This window comes from Oryzias latipes, chromosome 3 (genome assembly GCF_053564925.1).
Source record: "Oryzias latipes strain Hd-rR chromosome 3, Olatipes_Hd-rR_3.1".
Taxonomy (NCBI): Eukaryota; Metazoa; Chordata; class Actinopteri; order Beloniformes; family Adrianichthyidae; genus Oryzias; species Oryzias latipes.
The window spans coordinates 40,911,556-40,931,272 of NC_136239.1; the positions used below are offsets into that span (position 1 = coordinate 40,911,556).

The 19,717-nt window shown below is 45.0% G+C and overlaps 1 protein-coding gene across 9 annotated transcripts in view; it reads right to left on the reverse strand.

The window, feature by feature from the left end:
• The window catches only part of LOC105357636 (uncharacterized), a 545,012-nt gene that overhangs the window by 361,242 nt on the left and 164,053 nt on the right, over positions 1-19,717 (reverse strand). For 6 of the 9 annotated variants that reach the window (XM_078944705.1, XM_078944708.1, XM_023953741.2 and 3 more), the window contains 5 exons: positions 14,011-14,060; positions 13,844-13,902; positions 11,377-11,427; positions 7,818-7,919; positions 294-427 (listed from right to left, as the gene is read on the reverse strand). The exons of 1 other annotated variant lie outside the window; for it this stretch is intronic. In XM_078944705.1, coding sequence (XP_078800831.1) covers positions 294-427; positions 7,818-7,919; positions 11,377-11,427; positions 13,844-13,902; positions 14,011-14,060 — 396 coding nt within the window. The remainder of the gene's footprint in view (positions 1-293; positions 428-7,817; positions 7,920-11,376; positions 11,428-13,843; positions 13,903-14,010; positions 14,061-19,717) is intronic. 2 more of the 9 variants (XM_078944711.1, XM_078944710.1) reach the window with 2 other exon arrangements.

The window sequence follows — 19,717 nt, forward strand, 5'->3', positions numbered from 1 at the left end:
AAATTTAAAAAATAAAACGTTTTATTTCAATAAGAAAAGGAGGGTCGTGAATATAAATAAAGAATACTTTACATTACTGTAAACATTTTAAAGTCCTGATTTTGTTTCAATCCACAGATCGTTACATAACATCTTTAGGATATTTTCAGTGATTTCAAAACCTTTTGTTTTTAAACAGGCTAAAATTACACTGTTAACTAGTCTAAGCCTTTGTGCATGTGGATATGCACGAGTCTTTATATTGGCATTTGTGTCTCTGTGTGTGATTATGTGTGTGTGTGTGTGTGTTATACCTTATTGCCTGACTTTTGCTCTCCACATCGTCACTCTGGCTCGTGCCACGCTCTTTGGAGAGGCACTGATTCTCCTTCAACGCCTTTTCTGAAGCTCGCAGGCCATAAAACATTTTGCCATCAAGCTCAGCTTCCTGCACATACATGAACATACACGTGCACACACACCCGTGCACGTACAGTCAGGACCAAAAATATTTGGACAGAGACACATTCTTTCTAATTTAGTTTCTGTATATTACCACAGTGAATTTAAAATAAAACAACTCAGATGCCATTGAAGTGCAGACTTTCAGCTTTTATTCCATGGCTTGAAAAAAGACCAGGCGGGTATTTCAGAAAGCAGGTTCTGCTAGTTACCACGGTAAGTTTCAGGCTGAGGAAGAGGATAACCTCAGCTTTTGGTTCCAGAAATGGAGCCCCGCCCTAAGCCCCTAAGATTCATGAGAGATGGGGAATCTTAGTGTAAAAACCTTGAGTGAAAGGGCAGGGAACAGAAGAGACCTTCATGCTGTTTGGGCTGTTTGTGTGTGCTTGAAAAAACGGGCTTGATGCCGAAAAAGAGACTTTGCTTTTCTGCTTTTTTATATCTCTTTGAGACTGTCTGAGGTCGTGCGGTGTATGGGGCACGGACAGCTCTCCAATGAAGCCATTTAATTAGCAGCTTGGCTTTCGCTTCCTCGCTAGAGTGACGTATTAGCAGGGTCGTTACAATATACATGCGAAACAAGGAAAATGAAAATAAGATCAGAAATTTGTGCATCTACTTTGTTCTTTTTCTTCAAGCAGAAACTCTTTCTTTTGCTGATGATGCAGTATTACTTTTTTGATGATCTTATAATCTTCATACGCCGTCATTAAAACCTCAGACTCCGTCTCACTAAAGTATAGCGCTCTCTTTTTTTCTCCACGCGTTTCCATGGTGACTCCGGAAATCGGCGATCCATTGAGAATGTCTTTATGTTCTTGACGTGCATGTGCATTAACCCAGGGTTACCAAGTTGAGCGTCATTACGCTAACTCATATCCAGTCTTTTGGAACCGACATATCCAGAGTAAGCAAGTTCAAGAGGATTTCATCCAGAGATCAGGCTTAAAGTCACACTCAAAAAAATAACTCATTGGATGAACTCAATTTAATTGTGGGCAGGATTTCCATCCAATAAATATGAGTAACCCCACCTCAAAGAAAATTCTTCCATGTAACGAAATATAATCGAGTTAGTCGAACTCAATTTTATCAAGAAAGGCAAAGGAAAAAAAATCATGCGACAGAGGTCTAAAGCCAGGTTTGAACTCAGAACCTCTGTATTTTAAACCCACTAACTAAGCCACTGAGCTAACACTCCAATGATGTAATGAGTCTGCCGGTATGAACAAATAGATTCATCATTTCCATAAATGAGGCTCTTCGTGTATCGTCTTATTGGGAGAAGCCGAGTTGAAATGATTTCATGCCACAGTTTCGTTTTTTACGTGGAAAAAACGAACTAAAGTTTTCACTTTTGAAAAGTCGAAGGATTTGAAGGACTAATAGTCATACCAGGCATTAGATTAGATGAAGGAGTTGAACATTTTAATAGTTCAATGGTTAAAATAGGTGAAAAATTGTAGCCGTGAGACGGCAAAAAGCATAAAAAGAAACAGGAAAACAGCATTCAACAGCATGCCCCTTACTTGAACTCAATTATTTTGGATTACTGGAGTTATGGGTGAAACTATTAATACATTTTGTGTTAGGTCAATTAAATGTAGATACATTCTTTTAAAATAAATATTTTTAAATAAAACAAACAGAATTTTATTGTGTTACATGAAAGAGGGGCTTGAATCATTTTTTTGAGTGCAGGCTAGTTTAAACATGCTTCCTGGAATATCCCCCTGGACGTCCACGGAAGACAACAGTGGTGGATGATGGCAGAATCATTTCCATGGTGAAGAGAAACCCGTTCACAACAGCCAACCCAGTGAACAACACTCTCCAGGAGGTAGACGTATCAATATCCAAGTCAACCGTCAAAAGAAGGTAGGGGGGGTGCTTGGACATCACTGCCAGCAAGCAGCAGATGTACTCTTAGCGCCCTACCTGCCAATTGTAACTGCACCTTAGACATTTAGGGCCCCTTGGTGGGGAGGGTGATGGGACATCACTGTGAGTAATTAGGAGATGTCCTCTCAGTGCCCTACCCGCCAATTTTAACTGCACCCCCTTAGTGCACACACCCTTCCCCCCTTGAAATATACATTCCAACATAAACACACACACGTGCACACACACACCCTCACAAACACACACAGTAATTTTGCAAGGAAGGTGGGGCCTTGGACCATCTGTCCCCTACCCAATCCCTGGTAGAGGGTACAGGGCCCTTGGCAACGGCGGCCGTATCCCCTGGGTGCCGGTTTCCTGGGCCCAGCGGTGCTCTCTCCATGCAGGGAGAGGGATCCCTGAGTTTTTGCAGCTAACAGGTGTGCTTTAGAGGGCTACATTGGGATTGGGTCCCGCCGGGTCCCACGGGACCCAACCCAAATCTCACGGGATTGGGCGGTTTGAATTGTGCTGCGGGCGGGAGCGGGCGGCAGAAAAAAACCCCGCGGGATCAGTGCTGCCATGAATATCTCATGAATATATATTAGCGGACTACGTTAGGCTGAGCGGCTGTTGGAGTCTTATGTACTGAAGCTCCGTGAAGGCACCAGGTAGAGACGCCCAATGGCCTCTGTCATCTAACCTGTTGTTGGGGGTGTCCAACGCCCCGCCCCGCCTCTTAGTGTGTTCTTTAAAGCCTGATACCGCGGTCACGTGTGGGCGGAGCTACCAGCTAGAGGTTCTGGTCTTATTCGCTGCATGGAGCGATGTGTGCATCAATGCATGCTAGACACGAAGAATGTGGAGAGTTCAGGTTTATTATTTTGGAGAGTTCTACTTGGTAATCATGTTTCCATGTTTGAGTTCATAAAATCATCCCAGAGAAAGTCTCTGCTTCAACTTCTGCAAGGAAAGCTGCGTCTAAATCTGACGCCCGTGTTTGCATCTGACAGAGTTTGAAGCCAAAGCCCCTCCTCCGCCTCTTTACCTGCTTTTCCTCTCTACCTGTTCACCTGTTCACATCCTCTTTAGCTGAAAGTTGTTTTTCCGCTCCCAGTGTGTTCTACACAGAGAGCGCAAAATACGGTCATCGTAGGTTGACACGATAGTCGGAGCGCTCTAGCGCAGCACACGGATGAAAGAGCTGTCAATCTATCTGGCAACACTGTGCGGATAAGGATGGAGCAGGTTACCTGGCAGGGACATGATGTCAATGGATGAAGCAGAAAAGAACCTCAAACGAGGTTCATCGTGAGTCACACATGGTGTTCAGATCTGCGAATCAGGCTGAAGCTAAAAAAAAGTATTTTTCTGTCAGGAAAAAATATCAGCTCTGTTGAACCATTGAACCATTAATGTTTTTTTTCCTCCATAAATTCAAATGACTTTGACCTGCATCTTTACCGGCTGGTTCAACGCGCTACAGGCCGTCTGTCTGCGCACGGACACACACACACACTTTTTTTTTTTTTTTTTTAACTTGTCCTGTCCAACAGCTGGGCAGACAGATGAGAGGTGAGGGCCTCTTGTGTTGGACACATTTTACTTTAACAAGAGGGGTTATTAATCTACAGACAAACCAGAGGTATGTCTGAATAAACCCCTTTTGTAATTGAGGCCAAACTTTATTAATTTCAATCATGTTTGAAAATCTTTAGTGTTGGACCGGACGGAAAAGGAAAGAAGGGAAGAAGAGAGAGGGACGTTAGAGAGAGGGGGGGTAGGAGGGTGATAATAGGAGGGGAAGGGGGATAAGACCATGAAGCAGCATAAAGCAACAAGTTTACTGGTTGTTAATCATTATGGTAAGGTTCAAATGTAGTACAAAAAGGGCGGGGCCTGTCCACACACACACTCAAATGTTATAAACACACCTGCTAGGTGCAAAAATGTCCACCTGTCGACATGTACACAAAACAGATAGTGTTCACACGCATACTTATGCCTTAAAACCAACTACTGTGAAATATTTCAGTCATTCAATCATGCAAACTGTTAGTGCAAAGGTGAGCTAACACCTGTGCTCAGGTGAGTGTTTATGTTCTTCTAAAATGGATGGTGGAACATGAAAAGACGGAGGGAGAGTGCCCAGCCATCCCCACCCCAAGACCCCCACCGCAGCAGCGGCAGTCGGAATCCCCCCAACGCCACACGGGAACCGGCAGGGAACAACCGCCGCCCGGGCGACCAAGCCCGCCACCCAGGCCAGGGCCAGCAGGACCGCCGCAAGGCCCCCAGAGCAAGAGAGCAGGGAGGCACGGAGGGGAAGAGAGCGCCGCCCCAGCCCAACCAGGAGAGCAGCCCCCCCGCCGCGCCGGGAGAGCCCAACGCAGGGCCCCACCGGAGAAGGACGCCCACAGCCCCAGACGAGCACCCCACCACCCAGGAGTTCCTGGCATCCCCCCGCCCCAACCCCAGGTACAGGCCAGGACCCCCCAAGGGAGACCCACTCCGCACTCCAGGCAGCCATCCGCCCGGCCCACGGTTGGTCCAGGGAAGAGCAAGGCAGGGGCCCGCAGCCTCCACCAAGGAGGGGGGAACCCCGGGGAAAAAAGAGGGCCCACAAGGGGTGTTGTAAATACGGCCCGACCAGGCTCGGCCACAGTTGGAAATTTGGCGGGGCCCAGCGCTCAGGAGCAAGGACCAGAACCCACCCCCCAGGGACACGAACACCCGCGGCTCAGATGTAATGTGAACCCCCCCACTGCGCGGAGAGAGCACCGCCGGGCCCAGGAAGCCGGCACCCCGGGGACACGGCCACCGCTGCAAAGGGGCCCGTACCCCCCACCAGGGAAGAGGTAGGGGACAGATGGTCCTAGGTCCCACCTTCCTTGCAAAATGTGTGTGTGTGTGTGTGTTTGGGAGAGTGTGTGTGTACATGCGTGTGTGTTTTATGTTGGGATGTATATATTGAGGGGGGAGGGGTGTGTGTACTAAGGGGGGTGCAGTTAAAATTGGCGGGTAGGGCACTAAGGGGACATCTCCTGATTACTCACAGTGACGTCCCCTCAACCTCCCCACCAAGGGGCCCTAAATGTCTAAGGTGCGGTTAAAATTGGCGGGTAGGGTGCTAGGAGGACATCTGCTACTTGCTGGCAGTAATGTCCAAGCACCCCCCCTACCAAGGGCCCTACATGTCTAAGGTGCAAATAAAACCGAAAGAGGGGGGGCCCACTCCATACGGCAACCACAGGAGGGGGACCACTGCCAAGTAACCCCCCCCCCCACCAAGGCTCATCGCAGGCTAAGCCCCCCACGCCCTCACCCTAATATGAGGTTATATGAGGAAGGGGGTAAGTTGGGGACAGCTGGTAGACTGTCCCCCGGTGGTCAAACAGCTGTCCCCCCCCCCCCCCCCCCCCAGCAAAGGGGCCAGGCCCACCCAGCCCAGGGGCCCCACCCCCGGAGGCGCCGACACCCCAGGCCCAGCACCACCCACCCCACACAGAGAGAGAGGAGCCAGAAAGCGTCGCCCCCCCCCCCGGAGCAAGTCCAGGCCCCCACCCCCAAACGCCGGCCGTAGAAGAGCTCTGGTCAGGCCTCGACGGGACCGAGGCAGCCAACCCGCCGGGAAAACTGCAGATGGCCTCAGCGGAGACCCCGACCCGTCAACCCCCCCTGCCCCGTACCAATAGTTCCCCCCCCCCTCCCCCAGAATGCCCCCCCACAGGACAGGGCCGACAAGACCCCCCACCCCAGACCCCGCAGCCGAAGCGGATGACACCCAGAGCGACCGGGGGCCCCAAGAGGGTTGTCCCATCCCGCCCCAGAGCCAGGGAAGGGCCGATCCCAGGCGCAGGCGCAGGCCCCAGGCGCAGATGGGCAGCCCATCCAGCGCCGCCGGGCCCCCCCCCCCGAGCAGGGCCCCCCGCCAACCCCCCCCAGCACAGGCAAAAGGACCACCCCCCCCAGCCAAGCCAGACCACCACGCACCCCCACACCCAAGCCCAGAGGACCACGCAGCGCCCCAGCCCGCCCCACCCAGGCACCGGACCCGACCCCCCGACCAACGGAGCCCCCACCACCCCCCGCCAGGCACCGGAGGCCCCAACCCCCACCCCCACCCCCACCCCCGAAGGGCAAGGAGCAGCGACGACCAGGCCCCCCACCCCCTAAGTCATGGAGTTAGCTATGGGAGACCAGAGAGACTGAATTTTTTCAAAGTTACTTGAACTTTGGGCTGACATTTTTTCCAAGCTGATATGATCAAGCACACACACACACACTTTTAACCGAACAGGATTTGTGAAAATATATTTAATAATAAAGTTGCAAATTACACAAAAGAGGAATGCATGAAAAGATGAGGCTGGAGGAGGGACATTCATCTCTTTAATATCATCAATACAAATACGTGTTTTTTTCCTGCGGGACGGGAGACGATACAAAATCAATGCATCTCTATTACTGTGCGGGACTAAATTCTATGAGTTTTGCGGGTGGGGGCGGGAGTGGACATACATATTGCGGGTGCGGGCGGGAGTGTAACGCATACATTGCGGGAGCGGGCGGGATTGGTCAGAAATTCAGCGGGCGCGGGCGGGATGAAGAAAATAGTCCCGCGCAGGGATCTAGTGTGCTTCTAACATTTGAGTGTGTGTGGACAGGCCCCACTCCTTTAAGATTTGAATCACATCTGAACCTTACCGTAATGATAAACACCCAGTAGCTTGTTGCTCTGTGCCGCTTCATGGTTTTACCCCCCCCCCCCCCCCCCTTTGATCACCCTATCCCCCCCCTCTCTAACATCCCTCTCTCTTCTCCCCTTCTTTCCTTTTCCGTCCGGTCCAACACAAAAGATTTTCAAAAACGATTGAAATGAATAAAGTTTGGCCAGGACAGAAGCAGCCCAATGATTTCTGAGGTGTCCAGAGACATACTGTCTGCACAGATCCAGGTGAATGCAGCCAAACTGATTCACAATACAGATGGAGAAGACTCAAAACATACAGCCAAAGCAACTCAGGAGTTTATTGAAGCAAAGAAGTGGAATATTCTAGAATGGCCAAGTCAGTCACCTTGTTGCATTTCACTTGTTGAAGACTAAACTTCAGACAGAAAGGCCCACAAACAAACAGACACTGAAAGCCGCTGCAGTAAAGGCCTGGCAGAGCATTCAGAAGGAGAAAACCCAGCATCTGCTGATGTCCAGGAGTTCAAGACTTCAGGCTGTCATTGCCAACAAAGGCTTTTCAACCAAATAATAGTAATGACCATTTGGTTTTCAGTTATTTCATTTGTCCAATGACTTACCAGCCCATGAAATGAAGGGATTGTGTTTAAAAAATGCTTTAGTTTTTCACATTTCTATGCAATCTTTTTGTTCAAGCCATGGAATAAAAGCTGAAAGTCTGCACGTCAATGGATGACTGTATGAGTTCTATATGTCATATCTTTGTCTTAATCTCATCCTCTTCTTATTTTGGGAAACTCACCTCAACTTTAATATTTTTCCTCCATATCAGCTCACTGGTAAAATGTCTCTGTTCATCCTTTAAGTCCTTTTCACCCACAAGAACGAAGTCGTTCCACTGAGCCTGTTGGAGACCCCCCCCCCCCCACACACACACACATCAGTAAATAAATCTATGACAGTTTGACAGAGGTTTGCTTGTTCTGCATCTTTTAGGAGAGTGATCAGAAAAGGTTCAGTCTGACATCACCACCCAAACATGGAAACGTCCCTTTGAGGCTTCAAAAACAGCTCAGATGAAACTGAAGCCGGGTTCTTGGATGTTCTGGTTCTTCTTCAGAAATGCAGCAGTTTTCCCAGAACTATTTCAGAAACTCTTGAAGATGAGACTTTGCATGGAACATGAATCAGCCTCCAACCTGCCTGGACCCATGGAAAAACCATCATGGATCGGCCCACTTCCAATGTGGGATTTCTTCCAGAGAAGAACTTCCAGTGGTCTGAAGACCAGAGCTCCCCCTAGAGGTGACTGTGATGTCACCTACAGAAAAACAGCCTTGGGACAAAATGCTCTTTCTGTGAAGGCCGGTATATTTTGGAACAATCTCTCCCTCTGTTGGAGAATGTGCAACACTACAGACTTTCCAAACCCGCCTTAAACAGCTTGAAAGTAAACCTGGAATCATTGATGTTTAAGCTGTTACTTTGCATCTTCCTGTGATGTTTTGTTTTGATTTTATGTACAGATTTCTGTTTCTTTTTCTTTAAACTCTCTTCTCGTCGTTCTGTGGTGTAGGGCTGGATGATAAATCGATTTTATTTATCAATTAGATGTGTTGTTTTTGATGATTTCTTTTTAGGAAAATCTGCATTTTCTTTTCCCAGCTCTTTGTTTTCTTGGGCTTCTGTTGTTAGCATTAAGATCAGCCCGTCTCTCATAAAACACAGATCGAGTAGCAACAATGTGAAAACAGCAGCAAAGAGGACATTCTTCCACGAGGCCAAGAAAATAACCACTAGCACACGCCCAGCTAGAACAGCCCCCCACCTCCTGTAACTTCTTCTAACTGCCTTCGGTTGCCGTTTAGTTTTGTCTGATGAAGCAGCAGAACATGTGAGGATTTTTTCCTGGATCCAGAAAGAACTGGAGGATAAACCAGTTGGACTCACAGCAGCAACACAAAGTGTAATAAAAAGTGTCGATTTTGGAGACATTGACTGTGTCCAAATTCCTGCCCTAACCCCTATATTCTAAAATCTATGTAGTGCCCTGGATTGTAAAAGCAGTTTGGACACCACGCTCATTACTTTTTTTTAAATGGTGTAAATGACGTCATCGATTTCACAAAGTTAAAATCTCATTGATATGAGCCTTTTATTGACGATCATTTGTGAATCCACGGTTTTATGAAAATGAAAACATTATTTATTTATTTAAAAATTACATTTAAATACCTTTTTGGGCAAAAATGGTTCAGACACAATGCATTATGGTCTATATTCAACGTTCTAGTGAGAATTGATGTACATTGGTTTTTTGCACAGACTTCTGGAAAATTTCTAGGGGGACTGGATTTTGGAGATTCAGACAGCACTAGAATATGGCAAACACACTTTATGTTGCACTGTTTAGTGAATAGTGAAGCAATTTGGACACAGCCATTGATGTTGTTACACAGTGATCCTACAATGCTAAATCCAACAATGCTAGCATGCTATGATGCTAGGCTAACAAGCTGTTCCGTGTGTCGCCTCCATGTGATCAGGAAGTGGTTTATAGTCAGACTACATTTCCACGAACCAGACATTAAGATGTGGTGGATAAATACAACAAAATTAATTCATAGAACGTTAATAAAACTGTATTTTATAAATAAAATAAGAGGCACTTCGTATAAAACTTTATTAGTTATTTGTAACATTACAGGGGCTGGTCTTGGGGTGAAAAAGCCCCCCCCCCTCATGAGAGCGCTGCATCTTTACTATCAAAAGCAAAAATCCAAAACATGATAATGCTTTATGGCTGCTATTGTTCTGATTTATTGTAAATGTCTAACTTGTTGTGTGGCTTCTAATAGATGTTCCAGAGTTTGTTGTTTGTCTTTTCACTGCTTTTTTGTTGCAGTTACTAAACCATTGTTTTTGTTTTAACAGATATAGTAAGACTGTTTCCTTGTTTATCACATGAATTATGTTCTAAAAATAATGACCATCACCAACGTCATTCAATCCTCTCTCACTAATGAAATTGTTCCCTCTACTCTCAAAAAGGCTGTTGTCACTCCTATACTAAAAAAATAACAGATTAAACCCCTCTGATTTTAACAATTTCTGCCCCATTTCTAATCTTTTCTAATCTCCAAAATTGGTAAGTTGCGTATACTTATATAGCGCTTTTCTACCTTCCTGGAAGCCCCAAAGCGCTTTACAGTCACACACACATTCACACACTGGTGGCAGCTCAGCTGTTGAACACTGGCGCCAACCTTCCACCAGAGGCAAGGTGGGGTGTCTTGCCCAAGAAGACTTTGACACATTGGCGTGCAAGGCGGGAATTGAACTTGCAATCTTACGATCATGGGTCAACCGCCCTACCACTGCCCCACAGCCGCCCAAATCCTTGAAAATACTGTTGCAGAACAACTTCAAATGCATTTCTCCCAGAATTCCTGTCAATACAGGTGTGCCCCAGGGCTCTGTCCTGGGACCCCTGCCATTTATTCTTTTCTACATCTATCATTGACCCTCTTGGTCAAATCCTCCGTAAATTCAAGATCAACTTCCATTGTTATGCAGACGACACTCAGCTCTACATCTCCACCAAGCCAAATTACCCTCTTCCTTCCACTTCCCTCACCGACTGCCTTCTTACAATGAAATCCTGGTTTACTGTAAATTTCCTAAAACTAAATAATAATAAAACTGAACTTCTGATTGGAACTAAATCCATTATAAACAGCATACGGGACTTCTCCATTCCTTCCTCCCCTCAGGTCAAAAGTCTGGGTATCACCGTCGACAGCACCCTCTCCATCACTTCACACATCAATAGCATCACCCGGTCTACCTATTCCCACCTTTGAAGCATTCGTCGTCTTCGCCTTTCCCTCAGTCCTCATTCCACTGTCATCCTTAGTAATCAGATTGGGAACTGTCCATGTTATCTGATGGTAGCTTTATTGAAACAGGAGCAGAAACTCCAGATAATCTGGTTTATTGTAATAATCTGTTTATAGTTGGATTATAGCATTACAATTAATAAATCTCATTCTTTTTATGTGAGGCGTCAGGACAACCTCTGTTGTGATCTGCAGCTTCAGAAATAAATGGATCTGAATCTGTCACTCATCTTAAGTCTGAGGAATCACAATCAAAACTGTTCATGAATGCATGAAAAAGGTGAAGTTAAAGAAAACTAAATTCAGCTGAAAGTCAATCTTCTGACTGAATTCTCTTTTCCTCAGATTCTGTCATGTTTACTCATCTGATCAGGAAAACCTTCATTTTTCAGAATTTACATGAAGAATTTGTAAGTTTTCTCTTTAAAGTGGAAAAGTTCTGATTTGCTGGAAGAGACTTACCATTTCATTGAGGAAACGCTTAGCCCACTTCTTTTTATTCTTGCGCTCTTCCTGCAACAAACACCAAACAAACATCAGATCAAAACACGTCATCATTGTGGATTTTTCTTTTGTGTCACAAAGTCAAAACTTCTAAAGTAGATCCATGTACCATGTATTCATCAGGGGGACCAGATTCTCCTCAGCCCAATCAGCCAGAAATGGAGAGAGGGGGAAAGAAACCCCATGGACCCCAGAGCACCCCCGGCAAAAGAACCCACCCACCCAGCCAGGTGCATCAGAGGCCCCCCAACAGGTCCCCTCTGGCACCACAGAGCACAGGTAACATCAGGACCCCAAGGCCAAAGGTAAGGTTGGCTCAGCCGTACCGGACGGCAGAGATCTGGGCCAGGGGGCGCTGGACACACAGACGTGGGCCAGAGGGGGAGCCAGGACCCAGAAGACCTAGGAGCCACCCACCACCCATTTGTTTTTGTTTTTTTCCTCTTAACTTGTTCTGTCCAACAGCTGAGCAAACATATTAGAGCTGAAGGCCTTTTGTGTTGGACAGGTTTTACTATCACAAAAAGAGGTTGTATAGTTTCGACAAATCAGAGTGTAGATTTGTATAAACCCCTTTTTGTTGTATTATTTTTTATTTATTTGTTACATAGCCTACGTGCACGACAGAACTTCCAGTTAACTTCCGTGTTTCGATTGTAAGACCGACAACTTCCTGTTGGTCGTGTTATTGTTGTGGGGAGTTTTGTTGAGTTGTTAGTTTTGAGTAAATAGGAGCGGATTTCAGGTAAAAGAAAGGCGTTTGGTGTTTCAACGCGTGACAAAGACATCACAACATTGTTGTGTACCCGTGTGCGAATTTGTCAAAGTACAACATTACTATAAGCTTTCCAGTAGATGTGTCGGTGAGCGCCGAATGGATGGTGAACACGGCGGGAGGACTTCACCCCAAGCAAGACGAGTCGTGTTTCGTATTTGCAGCAATCGGAAAGAAAATGCGTCATGTAAACACGCCCTTCAGAATACATTCCCCCGGTCAGACTCGTTCGGATCAAAATTTCTTTCCGATCGAGATAGCTGGGTTATACCAATCGTTGTTCATGTAAACGGTCATTCCGATCGTGTGTCACTACTGCTCTGGTTTACGTCATGCATAGACGGTGTTTCGCTGAGAGAAAGCTTTGGAGCTCATACGGGACCAACCAGCTGCTCTGCGGACGCCCCACGTGAAGCGCCGCTCCGCTATCGCCCCGCTATCGCCCCGCTATCGCCCCGCTGGCTCTCCCCTCTCTTTCACCCCTCACGAGGGAGATGAGGGGGGGATGCGTGTCCACTGAGGTCTGGACCCGGCACCCGAGCTCTGCGTTCGGGCTCCGATGCCAGTGGACCGAGTGAACCTCTGTGAGCAGAGCAGCTGGATTTATTAATGTGTTTGAGGGGAGGGTGCTTTGTTACGTGTGCGTTTTGTTGTTTTGTTATTTGTGAGAATTCGGACTGCGAGCCGAACCGCCGCTCTGGGTTAGCCGCTGCCAGACTCGCGAGGACAGAGCAGAGCACACAGTGTGTGTGAGCTTCAGAGCAGAAGTGCCGCTCAGTCCTTGGAAACTGTTCAAAAAATCACATGGAATTGTGTTTCTAGTTGAGCCCCGACAAAATAAAGGCTGATGTTATTCCCAGACATTTACGTGCAGCCAGGATGCAGATTGCAGCGTTTCCCACATGGTTTGTCCTGGATTTTGTGTCCATCAAAAGGCTAATGTTGTTAGCCCGTGTTGTTAGCCTATCCTAACACTGGGTTCTTCTTCAGTTCTGTTCTTCTTCCACAAAAAAAGCACTGACCACAAGGATTAAATATAAAATGATGAGCGAACAGGCACTTCATAATATTCATGATATTAATAAAAGCACGTTTGGAAGATCGGAAGCAACCATCCGCCCCGCACTCAGAGGAAACCGACCCAGGAACTCCTGCGTCCTGCTAGCCAAGTGTGCAGCCCCCCCACCTCCCAGGCAACTGATGCCATGATTTTTTTAATGACACACATTATATTCCTTGTAATGAATTTTAAAATGTTGCATTTGAGGAAATGCAAATGTCAAACATTTTCTAGTTTCAAGCAAAGATTAGAGGACACTCTGACTTTAGCATTGATTATTTAGACTGACAAGTTTGTCCCTGAAGGGTCCACGACAACGTCACAAGTTCAAATCAAAGTAAAGTCTGTGATACAGAGTCATCAATGAGTTTGATTCAAGGTTCAAGTCATTGTTTTACTCCTTAAAGTTTGAGACTAAAACAAGTCTCTGAGGAGCCAAGTTGAAGTTTCTGATCCAAGTCAAGTTTGATGGGAACTCTAGTTTAGACTTCAATCTTCTCTGAGGATCAAATCCAAGTCTGAGTTTCTCTTTCAAACCATTAGAGCCTCAACTTTCCACAGAGCAGCAGTTTTCTCTGGATCAGACTCACCTTATTCAAGCAGAACTTGATTTCAAACACGCCTTTCTTAATCAGATCCTCAAGATCATCTGTCAAAAATAACAACATATCTCTGTGAGAAGATGCTGCACTGCTGCACATTTTCTATGCTGATGATGTGTTTATGATAAACCTAAAAAACAGCAGCTCCTACTCACCTCCTGTGTCTATCTTTGTATCTTTGAGAATGGATTCAACAATTATGATCCTGAGAGAAAAACAAAAGTGTGATAAAGTTCAGACAATAGAAACATTGACAGTGAGACACGTTTTCAGACTTTCTCCTGTTGTTGTTAATCACAGCTTAACAGAGATCCTGATTCTGGAAAACAAGCAGAGTTCTCTTGTTTGGTCCAAACCAGAGTTCAGCTGAACTTTTACATCTGACCAAACAAGAGAACCATCAGAGGAAACCAGCTGGAACGTAGAGGAAATGTCTGAAGAACTCTCAGTGAGTGTGAGACTGCCGAGTTCCAGTGACGTCATTTCCTGGTGAGCGTATTCCACTGTTGATGGTTGTTGTTGTTGGTAGTGCGTGACTGCGTCTCTCTTGTTTGGCATTAGCCTGACTACTATTGCTTACTCTAAGGGTTATCTGGGTTAATATTCACATCTAGCACCTTTTAGTAGCGAATACACCACTGTTAAACCGCTTGCTGTCCACTTTCTCATTTTGCTAAATAAACCACATCTCTTTACCTAAACACCGCTAGCCTTAGCTTAGAACCTAGCATGGCCACCACTCTATCCGCCTCTCTCCCTCTCTCCTGCTCCATGTGCCATATGTTTAGTGATGACCCTGCCTCCTTTAGTGAAGATAGGGGTAGGTGTGTTAAGTGTAGTCTTGTGTTAGACTTGGAGGCCAGGCTGGAGCAGTTAGAAGCGCGGCTCCGCACAGTGGAAGCTAAGCCGGTTAGCCAGGTTGTAACTCGTAGCGTGCGCCACACTACCAGGGCTAACTTAGTTAGCACCCCAGCGCCCTCCCAACAGCCGGGAGACAGTCAGGGGTTTGTACCGGTTGGGAGGAAACATAGTGCTAAACGCAAAAACTTAGAGCACCCGAGACTCCACGTTAGTAATAGGTTCTCCCCCCTCGGCGACACACCCGCTGAACACTCAACTCTGGTTATCGGCTCTTCTGAAGTTAGAAACATGGAGCTCCCAGCGGCTACAGTCAGGTGTTATCCGGGGGCCAGAGTTGGTGACATCGAGGGGAACCTTAGGATGTTAGCTCAGAGTAAGTCCAGGTTCCGTCGAGTCGTGATTCACGCAGGCGGTAATGATGCCCGACGGAGACAGTCAGAGGTGGTTAAGTTAAACGTAGCTTCGGTGTGTAAACTGGCTAAGACGATGTCCGACACTGTAATTTTCTCTGGTCCCCTGCCGAACTTAGTCAGTGATGAAATGTACAGCCGCTTTTCATCATTTAACCGCTGGCTTTCTAGATGGTGCCCAGAAAACGGCGTTGGTTTTGTGGATAACTGGAGCGCGTTTTGGGGGAATCCCGGTCTCATGCGGAGAGACGGCGTCCATCCCACTCGGAACGGTGCCGCTCTTCTTTCTAGAAACATTTCTGCTAGCCTTAGTCTGTTAACCTGACAACCCAGAGACGAGACCCGGGCGCAGAGCAGCAGTGGAAAACGCTCCTCTGAGCCTCCCTTAGGGTTAGTGCCGGTGCAAAACCCATGCAGGGAAAGTCAAGCAGGTTCGAGCTTTAGCTTATGTGCTGAAAGACAAATGAAAGGAGCGCGTCATAGAAACCTTAAAGTGACAGACGGCAGTTCTCACAAGCAGAATTATGATGTAATTAAATGCGGTTTATTAAACATTCGATCCATTTCCTCTAAGTCCCTCTAAGTTAACGAGTTAATCATTGATAACAACCTCAGTCTTTTAGCCTTAACAGAAACCTGGCTCCAACAGGATGACTATGTTAGATTGAATGAAGCAACCCCCCCCCCCCCCCCCCCCCCCCCCACTTATGCTAACTATCAGAAATCCAGGATTTCAGGGAAAGGAGGTGGTTTGGCAGTAATATCACAGTCTAGCTTACTTCTCAACCCTAAAGTTAAAAATGCTTATAATTCATTTAAAAACATCATATTGTCACCCAAACAGGAAGACTCAAAAACCTGTTTTATTCATAATTATTTATCGCCCCCCCCCCCCCCCCGGCCCATATTCAGAATTTCTAACTGAGTTTTCCGACTTCCTATCGACTATTGTCTTAGATTCTGATCAAATTATAATATTAGGGGATTTTAATATTCATGTTGATGACCCCAGTGACTGTGTCTTTTGCAGCTTTATTAGATCAAATCAAATCAAATCTAATCAAACTTTATTTATAAAATAGCGCTTCTCATGCATTTTGTGCAGCTCGAAGCGCTTTAACACTAAAAACAGTAAACACACAACATTCAATAAAAACCCCAACCCACCCTTCACCCTTCCCACTCCCCTCCATTAAACCACATGACCCATGGCTCCCACGTACAATGAAATATGACTATGTAACTGTAAAAGAATAAATAAATAAATAAACAAACAAACAAACAAGTATGGCTTGGCTCTGCTGTGAGGAAACAGTATCTGGGAATCCTTTCATACCAGGAGCCAGCCCGGCCACCGGAACATCGCCACAGTGCCCACCCAGACCGGGACAACACCGGGGTCCCCTTCACAGCCAAAAGCTGTAAAATTAGACCCCAGCCGCCCCAGCAAGGGCAACAACTGCAGCAACAACCGCTGACCAAGCCGGCAATCCCTGGAGGAAAAGATCCCCTCAAGAAACACTGGGGCTAAAATCATAAGATGCTAAAATTAAAAACATAAAAAAAAAGAAAAAAAACATAAAATTGAAAATAAGATGCATAAAATTAAAATAAATACATAAAATAGCCTATACTAAAACTAATAGAATAAATTAGCAGTTAAAATCAACTAAAAGCTAAATTAAAAAGGTGGGTCTTGAGCCTCTTTTTAAAAACCTCTACAGTCTCTGCAGCCCTGAGGCTCTCCGGAAGGCCGTTCCACAGGCGAGGACCATAATGGCAGAACGAAGCCTCACCATAAGTTTTGGTCCTCACCTTGGGAACAACTAAGAGGCCAGCACCGGAGGACCTCAGGGTCCGCGAGGGCTCATATTTTAAAAGAATATCATTTAAATAAGAAGGCCCAAGACCATAAAAACATTTATAAACCATTAAAAGAACTTTAAAATCAATCCTGAAACGCACAGGGAGCCAATGCAGCGATTTTAAAACCGGTGTAATGTGTTCCCACCCTCTGGTCCTCGTCAGAACTCGTGCCGCTGAGTTCTGTAGAAGTTGTAAGTTTGAAAGAGACTTTTTGGGTAAACCAGAGAGCAGGGCATTACAATAATCTAAACGACTGAAAATAAAAGCATGCATCAGCACCTCTGTGCTGGCAAGAGAGAAGAACAGGCGGACTCTGGCAATGTTCTTAAGATGATAAAATCCTGTCTTAACGACATTTTTAATGTGTGGGATAAAATTTAGCTCAGAGTCAAAAAGTACGCCCAGGTTTCTCACACATTGAGAAGGTTTAAAATTATGAAGATGTGGTAAAATCATCTCTCTCTTGTCTTCAGAACCGATGATTAGAACTTCAGTTTTGTCCTGGTTGAGCTTTAAGAAGTTTTCTGCCATCCACAACTTTATATCTAAAATGCAGTTTAAAAGAGTGTTAACCGGTTCAAGGTCATCAGGAGACACGGCGATGTAAAGCTGTGTATCATCAGCATAGCTGTGAAAGTCAATGCCATGTCTCCTGATGACCTCCCCAAGAGGCAACAAATACAAATTAAAAAGTATTGGCCCTAAAATCGACCCTTGGGGAACCCCACAACTTATTTCGTGGATTCTTGAAGAGCACGTATCCATACTTACATAAAAGTGTCGATCTGTAAGGTAAGAGTAAAACCACTTAAGAACATTTCCAGAAAGGCCCACTAGACTACTAAGTCTGTCTAATAAAATCTGGTGATCTACTGTATCAAAAGCGGCACTAAGATCCAGCAGCACCACGACAGAAAGTTTCTGTGAGTCGTAGTTTAATCTTAGATCATTAACGATCTTTAAAAGAGCCGTTTCTGTACTATTTGTTTTCCTAAAACCAGACTGATATTTTTCTAAAATTTTTTGGGCATTTAAAAACTCATGCAGTTGAGTAGCGACACTTTTTTCTATTATTTTACTTAAAAATGGTAAGTTGGATACGGGTCTATAGTTATCCAGATTTTTTGGATCTAATTGACTCTTCTTCAGAAGGGGCCTCACCACCGCCGTCTTACAGGCAGAGGGGGAGACCCCCGTCTGAAGAGAGCAATTTACTATATTTAAAAGCTCTGACTCAAAGAACCCATAAAATGTTTTAAAAAGTGAAGTGGGAATGGGATCTAAAAGGCAGGTTGTAGTGTTTACTTGGGATAAAACTCGACCAAGCATCTCTGCATCAACCAGGACAAAAAAAAATGATGTTGGATTCACCCAAAGTGTGAATGAACCCACTCACTGTCATAAGCACACCCTGGACCTTGTTCTAACCCATGGTATAGAGATCAGCCAGCTGAGTGTCCTTCCTCTTAACCCCATCATTTCTGATCACTTTATGATTATCTTCCAGTTTACACTGGAACATCCTTCTGCCCCAGTGAATAAGAAACAGCCTAGAAGAACCTTAACTGACCGTTCTGTGTCTGAGTTTAAACACACAGTTCAGCCAGTACTTAGTGATATTCTGAGAAAATACTCTGAGTCCAGCTCCCATAGCATCAGTCCTTGTATAAATGACCACTTTGTTAATGATGCCTTACAAGCCCTCAGGAGTGCACTCCATGTTGTTGCCCCCTTGAAACCTAAGTTCGTCAGACAAAACCGAGTAGCACCGTGGTTTAACGCTGAAACTCGTTCTCTTTGATTTGATTTGAAATGGTTTATTTCAAGTAATCAAATAGGAATAATACACAGAAACAATACAATCATCAGTTATACATTCATACAGTAACTAATCAAACTTAGGATAATTAAACATATTAATAAATATTGCTTGAAAGGGAGTGGAAGGGAGGAAACTTATATAACCCCCCCTGTTCTACTGTAACCATTTTATTACATGATTTATCAATATCCGGTTCCTAAAAGCACATGACAAAGATGAATTACTTAAATTATTTTGTAAAAAATAACTTTTAGAAATCAACACGGCAATGAAGTATTCAAAATATATGCAGATTATGTTACTTATAAAAGTCATTGATATGATTAAAAAATGATACTATATCAGTAAAATAGACATAACACTGTTTCAGGACTTTTCATAGAAAAATTTGGTCAAGTATCAAAAGTTAATATGTGCAACATTATGTTTCATTTGGAGAAATTCATGAATCGGCTAATATAATATAGTAATATAATTAAAAGTGAATCAATTAGACAATTTTCAATAATTGATTATTTGTTTTATTACTTTTTTGGATTTTTCTTTATCTTTTTTTTCTTTTCTTTTTTTATGATAAAGTAATACTATGAAGTAAAATAAAAACTAAAAAGGGTCCATGTTTGTCGAAAGACCAAGGCTGGTATTTCTTCTTTTGCTGATTAACAGCCGTTCTTCCCGGTTTGAAACAAAGCTTTTAGTTCTCTTTGCTGTTGTGTCTGCAGACATTAGATTCAGGTCCATATCCTTCTTCAGCTGATATCAGCTGCGCCTAAGAGTTGAGGTCAAGTTGTATGCAGGTCAGAGCTTTGGTGTTAATCAGGTTACTTTAGACTTTTGGAGAAAGTGATGAATTCAGGTGTCATATTTCTTGAAATTATTTGGCTCTTTGATTTATTACTGCAT